At 40.0% G+C, this 22927-nt stretch overlaps 1 protein-coding gene across 2 annotated transcripts in view; it reads left to right on the top strand.

Annotated features, from left to right (window-relative positions):
• LOC306878713 (inositol 1,4,5-trisphosphate-gated calcium channel ITPR1-like) overlaps positions 1 to 22927 on the top strand; it is a 56824-nt gene that overhangs the window by 28035 nt on the left and 5862 nt on the right. The window contains exons 33-47 of one of the 2 annotated variants that reach the window (XM_079431211.1): positions 13459 to 13594; positions 13702 to 13827; positions 13901 to 14029; positions 14116 to 14236; positions 14388 to 14572; positions 16248 to 16396; positions 17936 to 18047; positions 18378 to 18413; positions 19138 to 19185; positions 20086 to 20212; positions 20293 to 20465; positions 21028 to 21211; positions 21329 to 21582; positions 21856 to 22056; positions 22187 to 22297. In XM_079431211.1, the coding sequence (XP_079287337.1) occupies positions 13459 to 13594; positions 13702 to 13827; positions 13901 to 14029; positions 14116 to 14236; positions 14388 to 14572; positions 16248 to 16396; positions 17936 to 18047; positions 18378 to 18413; positions 19138 to 19185; positions 20086 to 20212; positions 20293 to 20465; positions 21028 to 21211; positions 21329 to 21582; positions 21856 to 22056; positions 22187 to 22297 (2092 nt within the window). The remainder of the gene's footprint in view (positions 1 to 13458; positions 13595 to 13701; positions 13828 to 13900; positions 14030 to 14115; positions 14237 to 14387; positions 14573 to 16247; positions 16397 to 17935; positions 18048 to 18377; positions 18414 to 19137; positions 19186 to 20085; positions 20213 to 20292; positions 20466 to 21027; positions 21212 to 21328; positions 21583 to 21855; positions 22057 to 22186; positions 22298 to 22927) is intronic. The other variant, XM_079431212.1, reaches the window with a different exon arrangement.

A 22927-nucleotide genomic window follows, 5' to 3' on the forward strand; every position in this document is an offset into this window, starting at 1 on the left:
CCCATGGTTGTCATGGTCATGTAGAATATATGAGTGATTAATAAACACATCTAGAAAATAGATTTAAAACACTGGTTTGTCCCACGCAGCCAGAGGAACTCTAGGCATTTCCGGTAGCCTTGAGCGCTATCTGGTGTTGTTATCCTTCGTTGCCAGAGGAGCTTCCTCTAGCCCTATCTGGTGTTGGAGTAGATGGTGGGTTTTTAAACCCCAGTTGAATCTACTCGTGTTGCTAAGCACTGAGGTGCTCGTCGATCCTTCCTTCTTCCTTTCTGACGACATGTTCCAGTGTATACAGCAATCATTGTTATAGTAACTAATGGAATGTTAGTGTAATAGCATAAAAAATAAGTATAGAAAAAATACATATTGATCTCTGAAGGCTGGGCTAAATGAATAAACACTGTTATTGCACTCCTGACTTGGGTCAGACCCTCAATCACCTTTCAGATTTCAATTAATCCTTCTGTTTCATTCCCTTTTTCTGGTTGCAATGCCTCATAACATGGACAATGACCTGCTTCATACCCTTATCGTTCCCTTTTTCTTTCATTAATCACATTATACAAGATTAGTAAATTAATTTCAATATAAATGATATAAGGAGTAAATATAAATGATATAAGGAGTAAATGACTTCAGGAAGGGGCATATGCCAAAGGAAAATACATAGTACCCCTATCTCTCTCCCTACACTATCCCACACCTCTAATATATCTACAAAAGTGAAAATAAAGAAATATAAAAAATTAAAAGGCACCCCTTCCCTACCACTCCGTTGTTCTTTCAGGAAAGGTTTCACAGAATAGTCTCTTCTAGGTCAAAGTCGTCTAGTTCGTCCAGTCCAGGGCCCACAGTGTATCCGTGAGCATATCCAATGTCAACTCCGGTTGGTCTTACTGATATGCTTAGCATCTGTTTGGCTGCAGCACTGGCTAGCATGGATCTGATGAAAGGTATAACACAACAAAACAGTGCAAAAAACACAACAATAGCAATAGCTATTACAATTCCCACCTTAATCAACCACCCTTTCCAAGACCCAAAAATTGAATTTAACCAGTCTCCAATCTGCAGATCTGTTCCAGCATTCAAGGTCACTTCTTCCCTCAGATTTTTCAGTTTATCCATCGCTTGGGTGAACGATCCATCTGGCGCTGTATTATTTGGGATATAGGTACAACAGTCAGAACCAAACATTACACAAACTCCTCCTTTCTCCGCCAACAGCCAATTCAAAGCTTGTCTATTTTGCCATGTCATTTTGCTTGTTGCATCTAATTGTTCTCCAAGAGCACTTAAGGCATCATTGGTGTAATTAATGAACCTCTGCTGATTATAGTAAATGTAATTAATCCATTCAGTGTTTTTGTTGGTGGCTATCCATACAAGTAGAGACTCAAAGCCAGACTTTACCTCATTTCTTGCTTTAAATTTATCTGGTATTCCTCTAGGTTGGCCAATTGCATCTAAGTACACCTTCGGGTCTGGAGCATACGCTCTCTTTGCTCTGCTTACTTGTGATTTGGGGTTCTTTACACTATCTATGTTTCCCTCAATTATTGTTATTCCTTGCATCAATCTTACTCTGGTACAAATACCTTTCCAATCTTTTGGGAGTGTGGTTCGCAATCTTTTTCCTCCACACATCCAATAATAATCTGCCACGGCTTCTGTTTGATCCATTAGATAATAAATAAAAGGAAAGTGAATTGTAGCTTCTGCACATTTGTCTATTAATCTCACAATTGTCATATTTGTTTTTATAGTTGCGGTAGCATACATTATACTATGAAACTTAACTACATGTGGATTTCGAAACATGAATACATCCATATGCCAAATTACCGCACAGTTGCCCCCAAATTCACCCACATCTTGTTTTCCGTTGGTTCTGTTGAAGCATTCATAATCTAATGTGTAGTCAATATCATAGGCTGATGGGATCTCTCTTTTATTTCGAGCAACTCTAATATTCATCTGATTACACTCTTTTCCTATTCTTATTTTGCCAAAATCTCTATAGTAGCCCTTGTTTCCTAGCATAAGTAAGCATTCTGCTGGACAATATGTGGCATTTAGAAAACGTATCCCTTTAGCTTTAGTGTCTTTACAATATTGAGCATAATGTTTACCACATTGGATGAAATCATAGGGACTGGGCACTACTGTTAATTTTTCGAGAGGGGATGGAGAACAAAACACACAACTATCCATTCCTGCTACTTTTGCAGTGTATTCTGCCCATTTGAACCACTCATTGTCATGGGCCGCACCTAGCAGTCCTTCTTTCTTTAAATCTGATGTTTTAGCATTGTTTTCATTATCGTTAGCCCTACTTACTGACCCCTTTCTAACATGTCCGTTTGCATAAATACCTGGTTTCTGATCAGTCATTTTAAGAGAATAATTCAGCAATGGTGTTTGGATCAAGCGTGAGGAATTCATCAGGTTGATATCTGGGTTGAACACTAGTTGATGGCTGTGGTTCGAATGGTCTTGTGGATTGCCCCGCGTCTTGGGCAATCTCTGCAGCAGATATATCATCACCAAGATCACGATCAGTTTCACCCTGACCTTCACGTTCCACTTCTGGAGGCTGCACCCCATCTTCAGTCAGTGCTGCGGCTTCTGCGCGCTCTGTTTCCCTGAAATGAGGTTCATCAGCATTACTTTCTTCCCCCTCCCCGTTACTTTCAGGACTCTGCTCTCTTGGAGGGGGCCCTACTTGCTCATTTTCTTCCCCACCTCTCTCTGGACTGTGCTCCCTTGAAGGGAGCTCTACTATCTGTTCTTCTCGTCTTCTGGGTCTCAATCTGGGTACTCTGGTACAATGATTTAAATGGTACCAAGTTGTGCTACCTTGCACCTGTACTGCTGTTGGGGTGGCTCTTTCTACAGTGTATGGCCCTTCCCTTCTTGGCTCATTCCATTTCCTTCTAAAGACCCTCAAATATACCTGATCTCCAGGTTGTATAACACTAGGTGTTTCCTCTTCCTCTCTTGGACCTCTATTCTGTTCTTGTGTATGGATGGCTTCATGAATTTTCGTCAGCTGTTTCATATATGCTTTTAACTCCATTTGCAACTGTTCAAGGGGCGGTCCTTCATATGGACCTCTCAAATATGGGACTGGCATTGGTCTACCTGTCAGCATTTCATGTGGGGTCAAGTTTGTTATCCTATTTGTTTGCATACGATAACTCATCAACGCCAGGGGCAGTGCATCTACCCAATTTAATTTTGTATCGGCGCAAATTTTGTTCAATTTTGCCTTGAGAGTCCCATTAATTCTCTCCACGATCCCTTGGGACTGAGGTCTATAGACGCAACCTAGACGTTGCTTTACCCTTAACTGTTGTATTACTGCCTTTACTGTTCTTTGAATGAATGCTGATCCATTGTCTGAACTAATTTGGGATGGTATTCCAAATCTGGGAATTACTTCTCTGGTCAGAAATTTAATCACTGTTTGAGCCCCTTGGTCTGCTGATGGAATAGCTTCCACCCATCTACTAAATCTGTCAATTATAACCAGTAAATATCTTTTACCTCTGACAGTTCTTATCATATCTGCATAGTCCATTACCAAATGTTTGAATGGCCCTTCTGGGACAGGAATGTGACCTACGGGTGCGGTTGTTCCCTTTCTTACATTATTTTGGGCACAGACGTCACACTCAGACAGATACTCGTCCACCATTGCTTGTAAATAAGGTGACCAAAATCCTTGGCGTTTTACCTTTCTAATCACTTCCCCCCTCGCGCAATGGTCGAAACCATGCGCGTCAGAGATCAGGATTGTAAGCAATGGTGTGGGAGCTATCATTTGTCCTTCATGTGACCGCCAAAGCCCATTTGCGTCTCTTGTCGCTCCTCTCTGTTGCCATACACTGAGTTCATATGGGGTAGCTTGTTGCTGCATCCGTGCTACATCTGCTAATTGAGGCTGAGGTTGAATTAGAATGGACGGAGCCATTATTGCTGTAGTGCAGCCAGATGCTTGTCTAGCATATTTATCTGCTTCATTATTGCCCCTAATCACAAAGTCATTACCCTTCTTGTGTGCTTGGCATTTAACGATGGCCAATCTCTTTGGATGCATCATAGCTGTTATTAGATCAATTATCTGATCACCATGTTGTACTGGTGTACCATCACTTTTCTTAAATCCCCTTTGCTTCCAAACTGCTCCAAAAAGATGACATACACCATGAGCATACGCAGAATCAGTATAAATATTTGCTGATATGCCTTTAGCTAATTTACAGGCTTCAGTAAGAGCTTTCAACTCTGCCAGTTGTGCTGAGCATGGTTGTTCACAATGCTGCACCACCACTGGAATAAAGTCATCACTGTCACATCTAACAATTGCAAATCCTGCGTGATTACCCAAATGGTCTCTGAAGCATGATCCATCTACAAAGTAATCAACCTGTGCCTCAGAGATGGGTGTTGATTCTAAATCTGGTCTTAATCTGGTGAATGCTAAGGAGTCAGCTACACATTCGTGAGGTATTCCCTCATCTTGCAAAGGTATGTGATTGGCTGGATTGACTATTGTGCATCTCCTTATCGTTATATCTGGAAAGGTCAATAATGTTGAATATGCCAGACACCTAGAAGGGGTAAGAACGAATTTACCCTGTTCCCACAACTCCACTATCTTATGATGTGCATATATTATGACTGGATAACCCATAGTTATTGTAGAGGCTTTTTCATATGCAAAGTACACTGCTGCTAATCCTTGTTGATAGCATGGCGGGTATCCTTCAGCCACACTGTCTAATTTTGTGCTGTAGTAGGCGATTGGTTGTTTTTTCCTTCCACTACAAGTCTCTTGCATAAGTACTGCAGATGCATAGCCATCTTTTCTATTTGCAACATACAAATGAAATACTTGGTCATATGCTGGTGTTGCTAATGCAGGTGCAGACTGCAATTCTCTTTTTAATGATTCAAATGCTATTAATGCATCTGTTGTCCATGTCAGTGGTGCCCTAAGATTTTGATGACCCACTTGTTTCATTAAGGCTCTTAACGGGGCTGTTTTAATGGCATAGTCTTCAATCCAATCTGAACTAAAACCTGTCATTCCTAGAAAAGTCATCATCTGCCCTACTGTTTGAGGTTGGGGTGCTTTGCTAATGCCCTCTAATTGACTGGGTGATATTGCTTTCATCCCATGTGATATTGTTCGTCCTAAGTACTCAACCTGTGGCAGGCAATATTGGAGCTTGTCTTTGGAAACCTTATGTCCCCCCTCTGCTAATTTAGTAAGCACTTTAATTGAGTCCTGATGACACTGTTCCAGAGTTGCAGAAGCAAGAAGCAAATCATCTACATACTGTATTAGGGTACTATCTAACCTGAGGTCCTCTAGATCGGTTTTTAATACCTGATTAAAAATGTGGGGCGAGTGCTTGAAGCCCTGGGGCATTCGAGTATAACTTAATTTTTTACCTTGATAGGTGAACGCAAACAATGGTCTGCTTTCCTCTGACAGGGGAACACTGAAAAAGGCAGAACACAGATCAATCACAGTGTAATAATTAGCAGTAGATGGAACATTGGTTAGCAGCGTATGCGGATTTGGAACTTCCGCAGGCCAGTCCTCCACAATCTCATTTACTGCTCTCAGGTCATGCACCAGACGCCATTTGGATTTATCTGCTTTAGCTACTGGCAATATTGGAGTGTTGCTAGGACTATTGATTTCAATTAGCACTCCTGCTGTCATTAACCCCTCAATTGTCTTTTTTATTCCTTCTACAGCTTCTGGTTTCAAGGGGTATTGTTTTTTCCTAGGTACTGTAGCTCCAGGTCTAAGTATTATTCTAACCGGGTTAGCTGACTTTACTAGCCCTACATCAGTTTCATGTTGTGACCATAATTCTGATGGCACTTGCCTCTCCATTTCTCTTATTAATTCAGTCTGTTTTGTTTGATGTTCCTCAACTCTTGGTTTGTTTTTTGTATTTACAATCATTCTAGGAACTCCCATCATTGGAGTTGCGCATAAAATCTTAAGATACTGGTCATCTGTTGATTGAAATATTAGAGGATTTTCTGTAACTTCCCACTTACTTTTTTCTGCTTTTTTCATCATGGGGCCTAAGTCTTTGGAAACACAGTCTTTATTTACATACAGAGTAACATGGGGAACTGAGTTAGGCACATCAAACCACTCATCAATGAATTCTTCTCTATCTACCTGCAGAGCTGCACCTTTTGGTCCTATCACTATATATTGTGACATCATGGGGATAGTTAGTTCTTTTGTGTCTTTTAGCCACCTTTTTTCAAATTCTGGCTCTTTGCTTTCATCATACTTCATAGTACAATGAAATTCAGTTTTTGGTAGACTTGGTTCACAAAGTTGTTCTCTTATGTATCTTCCCCATTTGCTAAGTGTTTTTTCTACGTCTTCATACAAATCTCCTAACCAATACATGTTAGCACATGGCTCTTGTGTTTGTTGTACGTCTGTCAAATTCATTTGTCTCACTGCTCTATCATTTATATAAATTCCATCTGGAGTACACCATATTTGCATTTTCAATTTACATATAGCATCCCTACCTAACAGGTTGACAGGTGTATGTTCTGAAACTAAAATTGGTAATCTTATTTCTGTGTCTTCTAAGCTTATGCTTACAGGGGTCGTCATAGGAAGTAGCTGAGTCACTCCCGAGAATCCTACTGTCTTTATATATTTTCCAGACATGGGGAGGTGCGAGGCATATCTTGGATTTAAGCACGAGTATGATGCCCCTGTATCAAGCATAAGAGTTATTGGTTTTCCTTCAATATTAACTCGCAACATTGGTTCTTGATCGGCATCCGAAGATATCATTGGAAGTTGGTTCCTCCCCTCAGGATTCTCTGGGCAGCCCTAGTAACCTTGATTAGGACCACGCCACGGGTTGACAGGTCCTTGAACTCGGGTCTGCATTGGTTGTTGTTCATAACCAACCCCTGTTGTCATCAGTTGGTCTTGCATCCAAGGATTGGAGGGACAGTCTCTTTTAAGATGTCCAGGCTGATTGCATCCCCAGCATATTCCTGGTCTCTGTTGATTGTTGTTGAATCTGCCTCTACCACGCCCTCCTTGTTGTGGTCTGTTCCAATTCCTGTTGTTCGCTTGCTCTGGCTTGAGATATATTACCACTGGTTGCTGTCCTTGTGGTACATTGCTTGGTCCAGCAGATGGCGCCTGTGTTGTCACAATCTGATTTGCTGGTGCAGCCACATTCATTGGTGCTGGTGGATTAACTGGCACTGAAGTGTTGACAGGTGCCATAACAGCTGAGGAGTCTTCCTTTTGTACTGCAAGGATCCTTTTCTTTTTGTTCAGGAGCTCTTCAAGTTGCATTTGGGTCAGCTTTCTTTGTAGTTCTTTTTCTTGATTTCTCATCTTCAGTTCTTGCTTTCTGTATTGTTCCACAGCATGAACCACATGATCTCTGAATTCTTTGTGTGACTTTGAATTCAGACCTACCACATCTTCCAGCTTCAGCTTTACTGATGCAGGCATGGCTTCCACAATTGCAGTCCTGAAGAGTGCTGTCAGTACTCTGTCTTGTTCAGGATCTCTTTCCAGTTCTTCTTTCCATCGTCTCAGTTGTTTCTGTATGTAGGTGGTAGGATTTTCTATTTCTCCCATCGGCTCCCCCTTCAGGCAGCTTGGGTCAGTTTGCATTGGGTACTCAGCTCTCAGCACCCTCCAAATATCACGTCGATGTTTGTCAAAGGAGGTTCCATCTGCTTCAGGTCTGTCCACTGCATGCAGAAGGCCAGACTGCTTTAGGATGTCATTCATCTTGGAGGCTCCTAGGCACTTTACAAGCAATGCTTTGATGTCACCTAGTGCCAACAGCTTTCCAGTTGTTTCTTCTTCCACTGTTTTGATCCATTTTCCAGCTCCTTCATGAATATCTGGGAGACGGGACACTAGAGAGTCCAAATCTTGACTAGCCCACGGTATATATTGAGCATGCCCTTGCTTGATGAGAATTGGGCACTGATGTCTTGATTCACCATCCTTGGCTTCTTCTGTTGTTCTTGCTGGAGATCTCATCGTCCGTGCTGATCTGTCTTCATTTCTTTGCCTTTGCACTTGATGCTGATCTTCCAGTGGCTCTATGTCCTGTAAGGTCAGTATCCCTTCAACTTGTTTGTACTGTTTTCGCTGAACTGGGTAACGCAGACTTGAATGAGGCTGCTTTGACTGAAGATGCAATAATTCATTTGCTTCTTGTTGTAATGATCTCTCTACCTGCTCATATTCTTCTCTTGTCATGTTAATAGCTTGCTTGATTTTCTCTCTTGTCCTGTTGCATCTTTCCTCCATCTCAGCCAGTTCTTCCTGTATTGAGTCAGCAGAGGGCGCTCCTTCCTCAGATGATCTTTCTGACTCACTCTCCTCACTTCTCTCACTGCCGCCACCTGCTGCTGTTTCGCGCTTATAACGCTCTTCCATCTCCTTTAACATTGATTCAAGCTCATGACGTGTGGGAGGTGCTCCTGATTTATTTTTCTTCTTGTGGGCTCCAGCCCCCCTTCCTTCAATTCTTGGCTCTTCTTTGTAGATTGCTGCTCTCTCTCTCTCTCGTCTCGGCCGTGGTGCTGGTGTAGATGCCCACTGCCCCTCCTCCTGTAGCTCCAGCCTTTCCTCCTGTGGCTCCAGCCCCTCCTTCACGACCCTGCAAGCATATTCTTTCTCCCTACTTTCTAATGACAATGATTCTGGGCAGCTCTGCGCTTCTATCTCTTCGTCTGAGCTTGTTTCATGTACATACCCCTCAAATTCTATGGGTCCTTTTATATCTATTTTTCCCTGTATGATTGGCATCTGATTGACGGCCTGGTCACAGCAAGGAGCATATGGAGGTGGTCTTTCTTCTTTTACTTCACCCGTTTTGTTTCCCCTTTCCAATTTCCATAATTTAATCCCATATTGCTTGAATAAATTCAACACCCCTAATTCTTGTTCCCTCTTGTCATTTCGTTTTCTAGATTTGTCATTGGTCTTGTGATTTTTAATCAGCACTTCCATCTCTCTACACATTGCCACATTAAATGTTCCCTCTACCGGCCACTTGGTGGCCAATTTCTTTGTTCTTTTTGCCCATTTTTTCGAGAGTCCCCCTATATTTTCTTTACATGCTGGATTTTCAGAGGCCAATAATTCTACTGGACTAGACATTATAAAATTTTTCCCTATCAATTTATTTAGCAAATAGTTTTTATCTAATTATTTCTCTGTTTATTAGGTGATTTTACCTCTATAATCCCAGTGGTTTAAAACTTAATAGCTAATTCTTCACCAAGCTCATCAGACGAGGATCACTAAAAGTATCCGACCCCTGATTACACCTGGACTTGTACTGGGCTGAGGACTTTATCACCTTTTTTAAGAAATCTGGTTAGTGTATCTCAAATATTTTAGAATAATCACAATGTGTTTTCTGGTTAATAACTTAAAAGGTAACCCAAAGCCCTTTGTTTCTTTTATTCGAAGATTAGCTTTTGTCCAAATGATGTGTTCCCCCAAGCTGAAAGCTTCAAAACTCCACAGTCTCCTCTCATGAAATTTGCGACCTGTTGCTGTCAATCCTCCTGTCCAAATTGAGTAATTGAGAGATGGCATTAATTCTATACAAAATTCTTTTATCCTAATTATATTGATATTCAATTCATTTCTTGTGCACCACATCGGATACAGAGGTTCCATATAGTCAATCAATAAGCTTCTTTCCGGCATTGTTAAAATTTTTCTACCTCTTTTTCCCCTTTTCTTTTTTCCCTTTATTTCCCCCTCTGCCATCCTTTCTTTTTCTTATCTTTTTCTAATTTAATTGAGTATTGTTTTTAGCAATTTGCACTGAGATGAATCCGATCTTTCCTGATCTCCGTGAATCTCCACCCTCACGTGACGTATGAACTGAGGCTGTAACTTCTGCTCAATCGTCACTAGTAGGCGCCTCAGAGTTCTGCCAGTCACAAAGAGAGGCTGCGCACTTCCTATCTCTGGTGACTCAAACAACACTCTGGACGTCCAAATTACTTCTCTCGTCTCAGCTTCCACTCTGAGATGGATGTTATCTAGAATTGTAGCTCCTTTTTCGAGCACTGGCCAGGGTGCCCAACTATTTTTAATATACGGTGCTACAACTGGTTCAACTGGGATGTCAATTGCATTTGACTCAGCTCCCATCCAAGGAAGAGCTGCATCCCAAAGTCTAAACAAATTGTATTTCAATCGCCGAATCGTTATATGTTTCATTACCACATCTTGCCAATTTATTCCTGGCCATTCAGCTGATTTTTCTCCCAAATTTGTAATCTTAATCAATTTTCTGAAAAAGATATTTTTCTTGTATTCTGTCAATTTCTGTTCATGCCCATAGAGATCAATAAAGCTGGATTCCAACCAAAAATGATTGCGAATACCTTGTGTCTGTACCAATACTGCCTGAAACTGATTTTCTTGTTCAGTGTCAGGGTCATTCAAATCGATGTGTTTTATTTTTTCTGTCCGCTTCATGTCTCCGTATGGGCAAACTCAGAATAACAGAATCTCTCTCTCCCTCTCCTTCCTTTTCGCACACACACACACACACACTGCTCGAGCACTTCACACACACAGAAAGCCTCAGCCCCCACCCTCGCGGGTCCCCTCTTCTCTCCCTGGCGCAACAATGGGAAGACAGGCGCTCAGATTGCCTTTTCAATTCTTTTTCTTTTTATCAACAATTTAGTTTCACAATTTGGATCACAGCGTCGACACTGTGGAGAATGCCCAAACAAACGACACAACCAATTTTTTGGGGTGTTTCTAGTTCTTTCAATTTTCAATAATCCGTTAAAATATTCCATTCAATACAATATGATCTTTTTCAAATCTTAACGTGATTTTTCTCTGCAGTTTTATCAAATAACCGTGCACTTTTACTTTTAGACAAACATATATTGCTCAAGTGTACCAACACTTACATATAACATATAACATATAACGAACAAAAACTAACTGTTTCGATTAGAAACGGACCTGTCCGAGCAGTCACCCCCTATCCCGGGGCCGGTAACCACAGATCCCCACGCCTCTCAACTTAGGCGTGTGCCGGCATTCAGCATCCCTCTTAACTAGATGCTTTTACACTTCTAGCCCTTCTTCACTAGGCTTTTTCACTACTACTTTATATTGGCACCATCTGTGCTCTTTTAACTAATGGGCATATTCTTTAACACTTGAAACTCATCAATCCATATGCATTTTTACATTTAAATAATTTTAAGTCCGTTGGCTGGTGAGGCCCTGTCCTAAATCACCGCCACAGGCTCAACCCTTAGTCAACCAGCAAACAATCTCCTTATATCCAAATATATAAGCAAAACTTGCTTACCTTGAGGCCTCGTAATTTCGGATTGTTTGCGTGTTAACCCAGGTCCCTCGCCTGCAACGGCCCTTCAGGACACCGGTGCCTCAATCCAGTCCCATCTGGGGTGCCACTTTTATGTTGTGGAAAACGTGCTCTCGTCGATGGTCTGGATCTCAGTCGTGCAATTAGAAAGGCTCAAAAACAGCAGAGTTTCAAATGTGAAAGAAAAGACTTTATTATAACAAGACAATAAAGTCGAGAAGCAGCTGTCCCATTGACTGATTCTGATTCTGTGAGTGTCGGTACAGAGTATATATATGTTTCTTATTGCCCATATTTGGTAGTTCCTGTTATTCTCATTGTCTATGTCTGTTTGATTTACCACATTTAATTACTTGTTCACCTTGTCTATTTTTTAATGGTGGCATTCGTCTGTATTCGTCATTTTTAAAAAGTAAAAGTTCTTCTTCTACTCTCATTGGTTGGCAGTGATCCCAGACGACATACATCACAGTTGGTTACATGTATCTGTCATATTCCTCATATTCTGGAAATCACCCAAAGTTCCCCAGGTTATCCTAAGTTTACTGTACTCCTTGACCGGTGTATACGGCCTATAAAACATCTATACTCAGTATGACCAATAGATGGCACTCTAAGACCATTTATCAGTATTCAGACATCCAGTACAGTAGGATATCACACTTTTGCATAGACTAGTACATGTTTGCATAGAACAGTGCATGAATTACATTTTTAAGCATGTTTTATCATTTTGAATAAGATAATGTTATAGTGAGTAAACAAAAATATACAATAAGAACGTCTTTATGACCACATCAAACCAGAGACGTTTCAGACGTGTGCTCCAACTTCACTTCAGCGACAGGCGCGAGTAAAACGAGCGCAGAAACTGGACTTTGCTCGCAGCGCGTGCTCTTCATTTACACGCACAAAGGCGCAGGTGCGCGCATAGCCTGTATCATTTCATTTCAAATCACTAAAGAAACTACGAGCATGCAATGTCGTGATCAGTTAAGTCATGAAGTTACCAAAAGGCGATTAAAGCTGCCATAAAACTGTGCATGCAGGTAATATGTTATAGGCTATATGAGTTACATTAACATGTTTCTGAAATGGTTTTCAAAACTGTCCTGGAGCATCCTAGCACTGTCTCTCTCATCTAACACACCCGATTCAACTCGTCAGCTCATTAGAAGAGACTGAAATGGGTCAGAAAAGGTAAAGAGAGTTGAGAGAAAATAGATGTCAGATCCGCATCATGTTCAGTTTCTTAAAGAAATAGAAGCCAAAACAATCTAATAACCAGCTGCTGTGATGTCTGTTCATCAAGAACAAAAGAAAAAATAGGAAATCAATCATTCATAGTTTTAAGGATCCATCTGTATTTAGTTTAGAATTTAGTGTTTGATAACTTATAACTTATACTTGAAACTTTATTCAGTTTCTGTATATTTCTGCTGAGGGGCATTGTTTTAAGTTCACTTAAATTAGAAGTTATTTTTAAAGTCTAATAAATGTTGATAGCTCATAATTATAATGTAATGTTAAATGGCTATAGTCAGTGGTTAAATATTAGGGGCAAACATTTTTATAGGGAAATCAGTATTAATTGGTATCAGTGATACTGGGCTTCATTCATAAAAAAGATGTCATTAAACAAATATAAAAAATATACTTTGTTGTTTGTACATTAATTTGAAGATTGAATGTGAAATTATTGCAATATAAACGTATATTTAAAAACTTTAATGTTAGGTGGGATTAATCGCGATTAATTTCAGAAAAAATGCACGATTAATTAGTTAATTTCTTTTAATCGATTGACAGCACTAATATAATAATAAATATATATATATATATATATATAATTTACTTTATACTTATATTTTTTCTGATATGTATCATTATATGTTATATTACACTGGGGTGGAAATAGCATTTGTCATTCTTGTTTTACAAAATCATACAAAGTTTGTAAGTGTGTAACTTTTTCCTGTTAAATGTTTGCCGTTATAGGAATTAGATTTGGTTTCACTGACTCTTGCAGGTATCATATTCACTTAGTGGAACTGCTGGCTGTGTGCACTGAAGGGAAGAACGTCTACACTGAGATCAAATGCAACTCCCTGCTCCCCCTCGATGATATTGTACGTGTGGTCACTCACGAGGACTGCATACCAGAGGTGTGTGCGCCAAGGGAAAAAAGACCAAAAGTGTTTCTCTTTTATGAATTTGTAAAAGCCATTTGTATGCAACGTCTTATTATGTGAATATAATTCTTCACATGTAGGTGAAGATGGCCTATGTGAACTTCCTGAATCACTGTTATGTGGATACGGAGGTTGAGGTGAAGGAGATCTACACCAGCAATCACATGTGGAAACTTTTTGATGATTTCCTGGTGGACATCTGCAGAGTAAGACTAAACACTCACAGATACACTCACAATACGGTCTCGATGTTCAGACATTCAACATGGCTTCCTGTAGGTGTGCAATAACACGAGTGACCGTAAGCACGCTGACACAGTTCTGGAGCGCTACGTTACTGAGACCATCATGAGCATTGTCACCACCTTTTTCAGCTCACCATTCTCAGACCAGAGCACAAGTTTGCAGGTAACACACAGTGTCTTCCAGCAGCCCAGTACACCTAAGCATCATTCAGACCATCTGTAGATAGGACATCTCTCTCTCTGTCTCAGACCCGGCAGCCAGTGTTTGTGCAGCTGCTGCAGGGAGTTTTCTGTGTGTATCACTGCAATTGGCTGCTCCCAAGTCAGAAGGGCAGTGTGGAAGCTTGCATCAAAGTACTGAGTGACGTTGGTAAGAGCATCATTTCCACCAGCTGTTTTTAATTTTCATAATGTATTGTATAACATTATAATCTCAAAATTAGTGATAAAAAAAGAGGTGCATTCATGCATTCATATTTAAATGCATAACCCTGAATGCATGTGTCTTTATTATTGTGCAGCCAAAGGCAGAGCCATAGCCATTCCTGTGGATCTGGACTGTCAGGTGAATAATCTGTTCATGAAGTCCAACAACATAGTGCAGAAAACAGCCCTCAGCTGGAGACAGTCCGTCCGTAACGCCACACGAAGAGATTCTGTTATGACCACGTCCCGAGACTATCGCAACATTATTGAAAGACTCCAGGTAAGTGTTATTGCTTCTGTTTTCTAAACCTAATAAGCTACCCACAGAAACAGCATCATTTTAGCCAAATTCTATGGCAGTATCGCATGTATCTTAAGTGTGGAGAATGCAGTTCCAGAATGCATTTCAGTGAGGTATTTGATTATTGATAAAAAATAACATTTATTACAAAATGTATTAATAATCCATTAAAGATAGAGTAGGCCTATTCTTTAAATATGTGTTAAATATGTGTTTTTTATGCTTATTAGCATATTGTGCATTAAAGGTGGGGTATGTAATTGTTCAAAAACGCTTTAGAAAACTGAGTCGGGGCCGAGTACCAAAACAAACTTGTAGCCAATCAACAATAAGGGGCGTATCTACTCATGATATGGAGAGAGCGTTCAGTGAACAGCCGAGCCGAGCGACAGAAAGATAGAGATGGCGGATAAAAAACAAACGTCTGCGGAACGATAAGGCAAGAAGTAGGTCCCGTGTAAATATCGGATCAGCTTTCCAGTGCTGGAGAGAACTCAAGGAGCAGAAGGCCTGCGATCGGACCCCGAGGTTGCTTTGTTTCTTCTCGATAGGTGAGTAACACCGTGTCTACACCTCACTGCAACAGCTAAAGTCTGCCTGGACGCGATAAAGCGACTGTTGAAAATCATTTGGAATTTGTGTCAGCACGTCATAAATAGAATGCGGCAGCAGTTTTCTGTCGAGATTTTCGCACCACGCAGCCAAAGTCTCTTTAAGACAATTGATGTCACTCGGCGGCCATCTTTGAAACGCCTCTCGGGCATGCAAGTGCAGCTCTTGTCTCTGAATGGGGAAACATCAAATTCTCCAAAACTGTGAACTGTATCATAAATTATGTTTATTTTGCCCAAATACCTTTAAAGCTTATTTTTCAGGCTAGATCAGCCAGTGCGCATGCGCAGTCCTAAGCGCATGTCACAGAATGCTGACTGTTTCTATAGCAACTGGGACTTCTAAGGGCAGCTGCAGCTGCAGTGACTTTACCGACTAGGGATTGGCTCTTTCATTCAGAAGGCGGGGCTTCCTGCGATTGATCGGCCATATTGAGCGTTGCATTTTTCCCCATTCAAAACTATACGAGTGACACGCCTTGGGTATTCTTTAGTCTTTTTGGCGCAGCATCCAGTGTAGACAGCATCACTGATTATAATGACTTCTATAGTATTTTGTTGCACCGCTTCGCGTCCGGTGTAGACATGGTGTAACATTGGTTTTGCTTTGTTTCACAGAACTAATCGTTGCCTGGGTTGCGCACGTATGTGTGAGGCGGAGCTATCAAAATAGGGGTGAGACCCTTTTGGGGTTGGGGCGTGTTTGTTTTGGTGATTTCAGATATCAACATTGGCTTCCAGAAATCGCTTACCTCACCTTTCAATCAATTGTGAGCTGGAGAGGTGCTATTTCTGTGGCGTTGCCTATGTTATTGCCTATGTAGAGCATTCTAAATTATTTACTTGTGAGGTTCAGTGATGGTTATAATGATACTCTAGATTAGAATGATGCTGCCTAGGTAGGCAGCAAGGCAGCTCACTAGGTTTTATAAGAGAGCTGATGTCATGTCAGTGTCACTGTGGCACACATTCACCACAGTGTATGTGGTGAATGTGTGCTTTTGCATGTGTTTGTGTGTGTGTGTGTGTGTGCGTGTCTGTAGGATATAGTGTCTGCGCTGGAAGAGCGGTTGAGGCCTCTGGTTCAGGCTGAGCTGTCTGTATTGGTGGATGTTCTCCATCGTCCAGAACTGCTGTTCCCAGAGCACACTGAAGCCCATCGCAAGTGTGAGAGTGGAGGCTTCATCTGCAAGTATGATGAACTCTTATTGTCCCTGCAGTATCTTCAATATAATAATATATAGAACACCATAATAAAATGTAGTGTAATCATAACGGGTTGTTATCAATTATATATTCAGCTTCAGGAATTAACTGTAGCATTAATAGTACAATAAAATGATTTGTTCGTCCGCAGTACGGACAGTTTTAATCGTCTATTGACTCTAAGGAAAATTATTTCTCTGGCCATGAAAAATTAATTTCCTCACTAATACATCGCTCATAGAGCATGTAGCAAAACCGGAATGTTAAAGTGACCTTCTGTGAGCCACAGACAACCAAGTGTGAATACATATGGATGTTTATTAAACTACACTACAGGGGAACATGTAACATTGAACTAGACACAAACATACACACATTAAACAAAGATGCCAACGGAAGGAAGGCGTGGAGAGAGAGAGGGAGAGAGAGAGAGCTCTCGCACGCAAGAGAGAGCATAATTTGCACATCAGCTAAACACAACCTGTTAGAACCATCGAAGAATTACATCACCTTAATCAAAAGGGGTCGAAGCCTAGAAGCCCATCTAAATAGTTAACAAGTGGTTACTTGCATATTGGTTTTGTTGGTGCTGAGTAAAGTGTCTCCCCTGAAAGGGGAGTCGCGAAGTTTCCACAGTGATATGTCTCCAGGGCACCGAAAGTAAAGAGAAGAACTCGCCTTTTGGATATGGGAGAAGTTTTATCTGGTTTCCCTGTAACACCCATTTTGGTTAGTTTGACCAATAACAAGGCACATAGTTTCAGCGGGAAAGTGTTTCTTTGTTCCACTTGACATCTCATTTGCATGTTTTATGACTGTTCTGCTCAATCGGTGTAATTCTTCCCACAGTACAGTAAAAATCTTATGATGTATTTCAGGTTCACATAGAATACATCATTGTTTGAGAAATAAAGAGCAGATCATTTTGATATCAAGAAAGAGACATCTAACATATATTAAACCGGAGATCCATTCATACACTTGAAAATTAGTGTTTACAGCTTATTAATACAAATAACGAGTGGTAACTAGGCTAATATAATATGCAAACAACACATGCATATACGAGATACATTTGTAACTGATTAATTATGGTCTAAATAAAGACAATGTCTCTATGTGTGTGTTATGTATCTTGTAATCGTGGGGGGGGGGTAGTCCACTGGTCAGCCAGGCCTGGTACCAAGGGTCATTTAGTTCTCTGGAATGTGTTTGAAGTCCGATGGAGAGAACAGATACTAGTCTGTCTAACGTCTTTTTGACAGTGGGGGGGGCAACCATTGGCAATTTAACACCCATATAAAGGTAGAATGTGGGGCCAGGCTGTGAATTATATGCAAATGTAAAAAGGCTAAAAGGGTCTCTTAAGACATGAAGTCCCAATGACCATCAAGGATCATAAGCAGATGTTACAAAAATACAGTATTACTTATTATAGCTTAATACTTATTAATGATACAATATTATGCTGTCATTGCTTATATGTTTGAATTACACTAGCATATTTTATCTGCTTTTTGTACAGATTGATAAAACATACCAAGCAACTTCTAGAGGAAAATGAGGAAAGGCTTTGTATCAAAGTTCTGCAGACACTCAGAGAAATGATGACCAAAGACAGAGGATATGGAGAGAAGGTATTTACCACAAAACTATTAATAAAAGGACTAACGGAAATCAGCTGTTCTTACAAAAAAAAACAAAACAATGTTTTCTTAAGTTAGAATACAGATGTGATCGTGTTGTGAGAGGTTGATGGTATTGTCCTCTAAACATACTGTCTTCATTTGTAGTGTCTGCATGTGTGACCTTAATCACAAATGCAAGTTGTGTAAGAGCACACAAGAGTTGATCACATTTCCTCTGTTATGTCTTCCTGTTAACATTCATGTCACTAATAGTTACTTACTGGCTTAATTTGAAGTATGTCCATTTCATTAACCCCGTCCTTCACTCCTCTTTTTCAGCTACTGGGATTTGATGATGAGATGGATGTCACTGAGGTTGTCCTCTTTTTGTCATTCATCCCATCTTCCCCTTGTTTATTTATCTTCTTTTTCTCTACTTTCTTCTTCCATCCTTGAGAATCAGAAAAGGAACTTTGAGTACACGTAGTACACACATTTTGTTAGATAAATGTTGATCTGTTGTGGTTTGGTGTTTCCCCTAAAACAACTTTTTACCACTAAAAAGCAGCAAATCATGATTTTGCCAATCTGTGGTGAGAAAGAAAAAAATATTTATAAAAGGCGCAAGCCATTCAATGTGTATGCCCTACTTTAAAGTCCTGTTTCAATAAGAAATCCACAAGAAATTGTGTTCTTCAAACCATTTTGTGGTGCTTTAGTGCTTCTAATACAGTATGAGGTTATAGTAAAATTAAAGATTGAGTGTATCTTAATATTTACAGATCATTTGGGTAAAAACTGAATATTTGGACAGTTTGGATATTAACTGCTATGTTACAGACCTTTTATTCTGACCATTACGTTCTGATTTTGTACTTAATCTGTCCACTTTTCTACACTGTTTTACATTCTTTTCTGTTTAATCCTATTGTATATAAGGATTCATTTACATAACTCACTTCCAGAGCATAACTAACTAGTTTACTATGAGCTAAATGCATAATTTTTGTCCACTGATGTTATTATAACACCAAGCATGCTGCTAGGATAGAGCTGGGGATAATTGCATGATAATACTCTACTAACTCTGCTCACTCAGGTGGTGGATTTGAGTCTGCCACCAAAACAGCTGGAGGACCGAAGGAGGGTAGGTCACTAACTTCACCTAACTCTGCTCTCCAACCACATATCTGTACCTCTCAGCTGCCCAGGTTCAACTATGGCTGTGTCCAAATTCAGGGTCTGCATCCTTCGGAGTACTCATTTGAAGGATGTTACGTCACAGCGCCGCGACGAAGGCTGTCCAAATTCGTAGGGTCCTTCAAATGCGGCCCACAAATACGTCCTCCTTTTCCCCGAATTGGAAGGATGGGTGTGGTGGATCCTTTCCCGTTCTACCTATCCCATAATTCTTTTCGGCAGAGCGTAATGGCGGACGAAGCGAGCGGTAGCGGAGTGGGAGAGGAGTTTCTCTGACAAAACAAGCTAAAGTTTATGCTTCGGCTCAATGAATTTGTAGGAGAAATTAGTAGAATACTTAAAAACAAATACAAATAGGCTATAATGGCTTACCTGGATGTGACTGTCTTGTAGTCTGATATAAAAAACTCTCCGACAACGAGCAAAGAAAGTATTTAATTTATTTAATTGCTTTATTTCTTCCAAAAGAATTAAAATGAGGAGAATAACTCTTTGTTTGTCCATTTTCCCGCTTCTTGCTTGGCGCTGTCGCGGTTGCTAGGCGACAGGATATGAGCAACGGGTAAGGGAGGGAACTGAAAGAAGGGTAGGCTGTCCAAATTCACAAACACCGACTTCCGGGTTTTGCGGACGTCGGAGGATCCCTCCTCCTTCAACCGGGTAGGAAGGATCCTAAGGAGGATGCAGACCCTGAATTTGGACACAGCCTATAACTATTCATTCAATATTTAGGTCCATGTATGATACATATTGCTCGAAAGAATATTGCTTTACAGCCAAGTGGCAAGGAAAATATCTTTCAAAAATAAGATGCACATTGAAACACACATTCTCATACTCATCACAGGGGGAGGCCCTTCGGCAGCTGCTCGTTAACCGTTACTATGGCTTCAAGAGTGGTGGGCGGAGAGAAAGTCTGACCTCCTTCAGTAACTCCACCCTGGCACCTGTTGGACCAATCAAGAGCCAGCCAGGTGGGTTCATTTTTCATTGTAGCTTTTTCGAACATTTGTGATATAATTTAACGTTAGTTTTTGCGTTTATATGACCTCAGGGCGTTTGAGCAGGGCTGAGATGTCATTGATGGAGGTGCAGTGCCATCTGGACCGTGAAGGAGCGTCTGACCTTGTCATTGATCTTATTATGAATGCTACTAGTGACCGTGTCTTCCACGAAAGCATCCTATTGGCCATTGCACTGTTGGAGGGTGGGAACACCATCATACAGGTCAGAAAGGCCTGTCAGTGAAATGATTAAGCAATAGAATTTAACGTTGTGGTATTAAATGATTTAATATTCACTACAGTTTAAAAGATGGGATCAGTAAGACTTTTTTTTTAAAGAAATTAATATGTTTATTCAACAAGGATGCATTAAATTGATCAAAAGTGACAGAAAATACTATTATGGTGTTACAAAAGATATTCTATTTCAAATCAATTCTGTTCTTTTGAACTTATTTGTCAATGAATCCTAAAAAAAATAATCATGATATCCACAAAAATATTGAACAGTACAATTGTTTTCAACATTTATAATAAGAAATGTTTCTTAAGCACAAATCGGCATATTAGGATCATGTAATGCTGAAGAAAATTCAGCTTTGTCATCACAGGAATAAATAACTTTTTAAATTTTATTAAACCACAAATCACTTAATTTACATTTTAATAATATATCACAAAGTTACTGGTTTACTTTATTTTTGATCAAATGCACCTTGGCAAGCATAGAACATAACATATAAACATAATGATCAATTTATGTTTGTATTCTTATCTCTTTGCAGCACTCCTTCTTCAAACGTTTAACAGAAGACAAAAATTCAGAAAAGTTTTTCAGGGTGTTTTATGATAGAATGAAAGCTGCTCAGTTGGAGATCAAAGCCACGGTTACCGTCAACACCAGTGACTTGGGCAACAAGCGGCGTGATGACAACACTCCAGACAAAGATACCCCACAACACCGGAGAGGTTGGGGATACTTGTTGAGAGCACTGCATAATGTTATCAAGTTTAATATGTAATTTTATGAGAAGATATGTCACTATGAGATTTCAAATAAGAAATCATCTTTTTCTTCCTCTCCAGAAAAAAATTCAGGTGTTGTGGTGACTGATGATACCCGTGAGCAGCTGTTGGAGGCATCTGCTGTGACTAAGAAGGCCTACGGTTCGTATCGACGAGATGCTGATCCTGAGGAGGCTTATGGCACTACTGATGGAGACAAAGGGGGAGGAGATAAAGGAGCAGAGCAGGGCGAGATGAGCCCTGTCATTCTCATCATGCAGCCAATCCTGCGCTTCCTACAACTGCTGTGTGAGAACCATAATCGAGACTTGCAGGTGTGTGTGTGATTGTCTGCCTCTCCATCTGTCACATTTATAGCTTTTTTTTGTTATTCTATCCGGATTAGAGGTTCACTATCTAACCCGAGCCTGAAAGAAATCAACTGTTTTTGGGTTCGATTTTAGGTTGGGTGTCAAACTTTGACAGTATCAGTATTGTGTCGTTTCTTCAGTATTGTGTCAGTCTTGTCTTGTGTATGTTACTGGTTAGGACTGGTTTTATACATCATGTATTTTTAGAACTTTCTCTTCTTTTTTTTTCTCCTGCAGAATTTTCTGCGCTGTCAGAACAACAAGAACAACTATAACCTGGTGTGTGAAACCCTGCAGTTCCTGGACTGCATCTGTGGAAGTACAACAGGAGGCCTGGGGCTGTTAGGGCTGTATATTAACCAGCATAATGTGGCTCTCATTAATCAGACTGTAGAGAGTCTCACTGAATACTGTCAAGGGCCCTGCCATGATAACCAGGCAAGTACACAAACACTAACACAATCAAGTTTTTGATCTTTTTTTTCCTCTATTTTGCAATTATAATCTTTCAATCGCTCATAAACATACTTCCCATATTGAATGTGCTCTGTTATGCTTGTTTTTGCAGAATTGCATTGCCACCCATGAGTCTAATGGCATTGACATCATCATTGCATTGATTCTAAATGATATTAATCCGCTGGGCAGAAAGAGAATGGATTTGGTTCTAGAACTAAAGGTACATCACTTGACTCTTATTTGACAAAGTAACAACCTTCTCATTTCATAGTAACATCAAATTTGACTATGCAAAGTGGTCAGGCCTCGAGTCCTATAAAGCAGTTCTCAACCTTATTGGCTTCTGGTACTTCTGCTGTGATGACTTCTGTGAAGTTGGTCATTTTTAAACTTTTTTTTATTTACAAAAACTATAATAGGGTTAGAAGTTGATTAACAATGACTTTTCTAGTCATTTGTAGTTACAGGATTTTTTTAATTACTTTTTACTCACAAATAGCCACTTCTACCCACTAAAAGATTTTTGAGCTTCACATAACTAGAGAAATTTGTATTTGTTATAAGAATTTCCATGCTTTTTACGATTTTAGTGATTTCCATGACTTCAAAACTAGGAATCGCTCTCATATTCTCTTATATAGTTAATTAAAATAAGAAATAGGATATCAGCTTACATATTTATTTTGTAGCTGTTTTAGCTTTTTTATCTTATTTTAAATATTTGAACACATCTTGCTGCTCCCTGTTAAAAACCACTGCTATAAATTCTACAGAACATGTTATGTTATGTGAATATGGTAATGTTATATTTAAGTTCATTTGAAGTAGGACAGAGCGAAAACTAAGTGAA

The sequence above is a fragment of the Barbus barbus genome, assembly GCF_936440315.1.
Source record: "Barbus barbus genome assembly, chromosome: 13".
Classification (NCBI taxonomy): domain Eukaryota; kingdom Metazoa; phylum Chordata; class Actinopteri; order Cypriniformes; family Cyprinidae; genus Barbus; species Barbus barbus.